Raw genomic sequence first — 6,055 nt, 5'->3', positions numbered from 1 at the left:
ATTGATCGTTTTGTTTTAATTTAAGTATTGTGTGAACATTGGTACTTCAAAAGTGCTTACGTGTTTCAGGTCATTGGATGTTAAGAATGCTTATTGGGGTGATTTACAGGCTTGAAATGAATACTTGGAAGAGTGGAATTGGATCGGCACATTTCTCAATGTATAAATCAAGAAGAAAAAGAAAACCCTGTCAAAAGACCCCTTCATGCAACGCGAATGGACTAGAAAATAATGCTTCGCGCGACGCAAAGCAGCTCAAACCTGAGCCCGACTATTTTGTCCTTCGCGCGACGCGAAGGACTATTTTAGAGCCAATTCGCGCTACGCGAACCAATTAATAGACGGGGAAAATTAACCTAAATCATACAAAATTGTTTTTCTGCCTCCATTCGAGATATCCTTCATTCCAACAGCTAGAGAGAAGTCCTAGGACGATTTTGCACCATCCCGAAGCTTCCGGTTCGTCAGTTCATCGCGTGCTTCCATCCTTTCATCCGATAAGCGAGTCTTTTGTGATGCCGATGTCAGGCTAAACACATTGTATTCACTTTAGGCTAGAGTTTTGTGTAAATTAACTTTAATTAGATTCTATGTGCTTTAAAGATTAAGAAATTGATTGAGTTTTGTTATTTGATCTTGTTTGATTTATTAATTGCTTGTTTAAACAATTTGTGTTTTTTTATTAACGAATCTTGCATCACTTATCTAGTTAGGTTCATCAATATTTAGGACTAGGTTCTTGTGTCATTGGACTAATAATATCTAGTCATTGCAAACTAAATGTCTTTCATAATATAAAACTGGTAAATTGGGTTGATCGAGTTCAGTTGTGTCAATAATTTGTTTAGGATATCGTTTGTCATCACAACCAAACTATCAGGTCTAGTCATTATTGCTCAATCAATTTACCTGAATCTGTGATCAGTTGGTCATTATATTACCTGAACCTGAAGTGAATCACCTTTCTCATAATTGTTTACAGTTTTAAAAGTAATCGGGTGTTCTTACAATATCTTTCATAACCGCTTGACATTGATTGTCCGCTTAATATATTAATTAATAAAATATGAGTTTTACTTGCACTTTCCATTGATTCCTTGTGGAGACGACTTTACTTACCCGTACTAGTTATATGTATTTAAGGCTTTAAAATATTTGTTTTTGATTATGGCACGACATCTACATCACACCACCACCACTACTATCGCCACCACCACCTTACCACCAGCACTACCACTGTTACCATCACCGTCATCGTAGCCACTACAACCATTGTCACTGTTGTCGCATGACCACAACCACCACTGTCACTTCCTGACCACCACCGCCGCCGCCACCATTACCATCACCATCACCACCTAACCACTAGTTCTACCTCCTCTGCCACCACCGCTGCCGCTTGACCACCGCCGCCACCATCTCTATTGTCATCGCCGGAACTACCGCCAATACTACCGTCGCCGTTGCAATTTTTTTTATTTTGGTTAAAAGAAATTTATTTTGAGATTGAAGTATTTTTTTTTATTATTTCTATTTTATTCCAGTTTTACTGGAACACCAAACAAAATAAATTAATACTTCATTCCATTTCATAGGACCATAAGTTAACTAAATAAGAAAAAAGAGTAGCATTGATTCATTTCATTCAATTATTGTTCATTTCATTTCATTCCATTTCTCCTCCATTCCGTTACCCCCAACCTAACGTAACCTTAACTTTCAACACATTTGGGTCATCATAATTAAATACATATGGTCAATTCGCAAATAAGTTGCTGACTAAAAGTCAAATACATATAATTGTCTTTTAGAGTATTTATCATGAGTAAAGTAATTATAGTAGTTTAATATAAAAGACATATAATATCAATAACTTATTAAAGAAACCTTCGAGCCGAAGGACATGTAACGTAGTCATGACGGAAGGAGTGATGGTAAGGTAGAGTAAGAGTGCAATCACAAATACTTTTTGTGTAGGAAAGTAGGAAGTGCAGTTTTTTTTTATTAATTGTAACTTTAACCCCTCTACATTCATTAAATTGACTTGATTTCCAATCCTAGCTAGATATCATGAAACATCATCATAACCAACTACTTAATTTTCTTTAACGACCAAAAAATAGAGAATTACATACATACTTTGTACACCCGCATGAAGGCCCACTGATGGTAAAACTCGGACGTCTTTGCGATCGAATTGGAGATCACAAAGATATGGACACCCTCCACGTTATATGATTTTTTCTTCCTTCTGTTTTAAATATATCAGTTTGATGAAATAATTTTTTTAGAGTAATTTTGACAACGTTACGAACTCAACCAATAACGGCTAACGCCATAATGTCAAGGTTATACTAACCGAATAAACGTCATTTTATAAAAAGTTATTGAAATTATTATAAGATTATAAAAGTGTCACTACTATTACGAATTATGAGCGTTTACTAATTAATTTTTTGGCTTTAGTTCCGGTACCGCAATGAACCTAACCAATATCAACCAGATTCGTATTGCAATTTGATCATAAGTTGTACATGTGTCGATACAGTTTTGAGTGTTTATAGATTTACCTTTTTAGACTTACTGTCGAGGCATAACAAACTTAACCGATAGCAACCAAGATTGTGTCGTTGGGCCGTCGCAACACGACGGGTTTAGTTACCTAGTTGATATTAATTGATGAGATATTAACTCTTAACTCTTAAGAGAAACAGGAAGTCACATTATATATACGAAATGGAAAGCTATATTAATTACACAAGAATTATCAACAAAGCCTCCCGGAGGCTTGGCATAAGGTTAGGAGGGACACCATGTACCATAACCGGGTAATTAAGGTGCCCTTTTAGGGTACATCACCCCTTTCTATTAGTGGAGTGAGGGTTGTAGTCACCGATTCAGGTATATGAGTGGAAGTTGACCCACATTCTTTACATACCCAATCAATCACTATATTTATAACTTTCTAATTATAAGAAAAGAAAAACGGTTTTAGGGTATTTGCGAGGAGAGCTGACTGTGATTAACGTGTTCTAGGTAGTTGATTTTGTAAATGACATGACATTGCATGATATGTATAACTTAGGGTACCATAGTGAAGCACCCCTTATACATTTGGATATGACATATATGAAATGGATCCTTGAAAGATATGTGCACGGATTTATAAGGAGATCTTCTAACATTGTTCTAGTAATCTATCACATGATAATACTATATATGCTAAAATCAGGGTTACATCTTGATTAGCGAGGAAATGCCTCCTAGGATCAATGCTAAAAATAATTGTTAGAACTCAAGAAACTTCATCTATTACCATACACAAAGTTATTGAGACATAGAGCTAGCTAGCATATGGTTTAAGCATAAGATCATGTAGTTTATGAAGTTGCCTGCAAACTAAACTTCACACTACTTCTTTAATGATATAATAGATTATATGATACGAACTTGTACCCGTAAAACACGAGCCATTGAGTTCAAAATCTACCTAGCTGTAACTAAGCCACCTAGCAATATTGATCTTCAACTTTTTATGGTGCTAGCTAGGAGTACATTGCACCCATTTCATCCGTCGCGCAACCTTTCTTTTATATCAAAGTCGCTTCATATTTTTTTTCAATCCATTTCATCACATTCAAAACCATGAAAATATATTCACTAGCTATTTCATCCCACCTATCTTAAAAGCAAGGGTTGCAGTTCAGGGTGTGTTCCCACCTACGCTTTTTTCATCTCATCGTGCACCATACTGATGCCGTTCCGAGCTCCCTTAGAGCAGCAAGTTGCAACCAACGCCGAGCTTATGGTTTCAATAAATATATATCATGTTACATATAGAACTGAAAACAAATACATTAGATAAGTAGAGGGGTATAAAATGGAAACTGGCTTACCTTTTAGGGTTAACCTTGAGTCACCAATCATCTTTCGTTTTCACTTCCAAATTTTACCACCTTTACCGGGTTGTGGTTCACCTTTAACTTTCATGGACAACATGTGGACCTCACCCGTATCTCACTCTCTCTATCTAAAATGCGTGTATATAAAGGTTGGTGGTGGCATATCTCAACTTAGCCAATGTGTTTGGCGCTCTATAATCAGCATTCGTATCTTAAAAGTCCCATATTATAATTTTTAACATATTAGTACAATAGTATTGACTAAAAAGATGGGAAGACAGCCGTGTTGTGACAAATCAGGAGTAAAGAAGGGACCGTGGACGGCGGAGGAAGACAAAAAGCTCATCAACTTCATCCTCACCAACGGTCAATGTTGTTGGTGTGCTGTCCCTAAGCTCGCTGGACTCCGTCGTTGTGGCAAGAGTTGCAGGCTGCGTTGGACCAACTACCTCCGACCCGACTTGAAGCGTGGTCTGCTCAATGAATATGAAGAACAACTGGTTATTGATCTCCATGCTCGCCTCGGCAACCGGTAGGCGTCTTTAACTCTATGATAATTATATGGCCGGAGATGAGATGTGACAATCTATCTCTACTTAAAATGATCATAAGATAACTTTTATTTATATACAAGTTTAATTATTTGTGTATACGATATGGTCATCAATGACTAACTGTGTTATTCCTTATATACCGTCAATGGTACTCATTTGCATGGTAATATATACCAATCCTAAGTAATAAAACATTGAATACAAAAAACAAATGAAAGAAGACGATATTCCTTGCGTGGGTCTAGTTTATATGGTATAAGAGCTTTCACGTCTGATTCTTTATCTTCAAATCTAAAATTACAATAAAAATTAGTATATGATCTTTTCAAATATACATAAAAATCACTAAATTTTATCTCTTATCCACTCACAACACCCTAAACCACAATCTAAATTATAAAATTCTCTCTCACATAATTTAATAGGTTGAATGAGAATGCTCTTAAATAAATAAATTCATAAATAAACATATTTAAAATAAAAAAGAAAAAAAATTACACAAAAACAGACGTTGCTGTGGCTATTCAACATATTTCTATACTTTCACGTATTTGAGTTTGTTCGTATTGACACTAGGTTGTGAATAAAAAAACTTATGTAAACTAATTATAAAATAACATTTGATAGATATTAGTATTTTATAATTTAAAAAATAGCATCATTTAAATTTATTGACAAACATATAATTTGATAATAAATGGATTTATATATCAGTTTAAATAAAAACATAAAAAGATTATAAAATAATAAATAATCATAAACATTTGGTAAATATTGTATTTGGGCTATTAGTTTTTGTAAATATTTCTTTTGCATTTGAAATTAATCCCAAAAATACTTAACATTTGGTTATTAGTTTTTATAAATAATATTAATATGACTAATTAATGATACTTCCATCTGGTAGGTGGTCAAAAATAGCATCAAGTATGCCAGGACGAACAGACAATGAGATCAAAAATCACTGGAATACTCATATCAAGAGATCAAAAATCACTGGAATACTCATATCAAGAAAAAACTCTTAAAAATGGGAATTGATCCTGTCACCCATGAGCCACTTCAAAAAGAAACTGAATCAGGGTTGACATCATCTTCTACCAAAAAGCTTATGCTACAGTCCTCATCATCCTCTGCAAGTGCTACTACCCTTCAAAGCTACGAGGAGAACTCAAGCTCCACACTTTCTGAAAACTCTATAACCGTTCAAGATCAAGGAACTGAAACTTTGTTTGAAAGCATTAGTGAAGATGAGAAGTTGTTAAGCTACCTCTTAGGTGAAAATGAACCTCCACTCATTGATACATCGACTTGGGAGTTACCAAATAATGGACAGAACTTCAACGACCATCGAAATGGATTTGCCTCATGGGATGATTGTGCAACATGGCTATTGGATTGTCAAGATTTTGGTGTTCATGATTTTGGATCGGACTCTTTCTATGATGTTGAGATTAACATCTTAGATATGGGAAACAAATAGTAGATGCCAATCTTGGCTTAAAGGAGCATATTCGTGTTGTTTATTGTCTTTTGAGCATATATTGGGTCCATCCTAAGAATTAGGGTAACTAAAGGAATTAAAGAGAAGTTAGAAAA

The 6,055-nt window shown here is 34.9% G+C and overlaps 1 protein-coding gene across 1 annotated transcript; it reads left to right on the top strand.

The window, feature by feature from the left end:
• The first annotated feature begins 3,853 nt into the window (after window positions 1–3,853).
• On the top strand, window positions 3,854–6,055 carry LOC143529130 (MYB-like transcription factor ODO1). Its single transcript, XM_077024989.1, has 3 exons — window positions 3,854–4,434; window positions 5,364–5,406; window positions 5,439–6,055. Exons 1-3 carry the CDS (start codon window positions 4,172–4,174, stop codon window positions 5,937–5,939), a joined length of 807 nt encoding a protein of 268 aa, XP_076881104.1. The 5' UTR covers window positions 3,854–4,171; the 3' UTR covers window positions 5,940–6,055.

The sequence above is a fragment of the Bidens hawaiensis genome, unplaced genomic scaffold (genome assembly GCF_021521415.1).
Source record: "Bidens hawaiensis isolate Kalapana, Puna unplaced genomic scaffold, B.hawaiensis_p1.1 tig00000636_1, whole genome shotgun sequence".
Taxonomy (NCBI): domain Eukaryota; kingdom Viridiplantae; phylum Streptophyta; class Magnoliopsida; order Asterales; family Asteraceae; genus Bidens; species Bidens hawaiensis.
The sequence above is the reverse complement of the archived record's forward strand: the minus strand, read 5'-3'. Positions and strand labels throughout refer to the sequence as shown.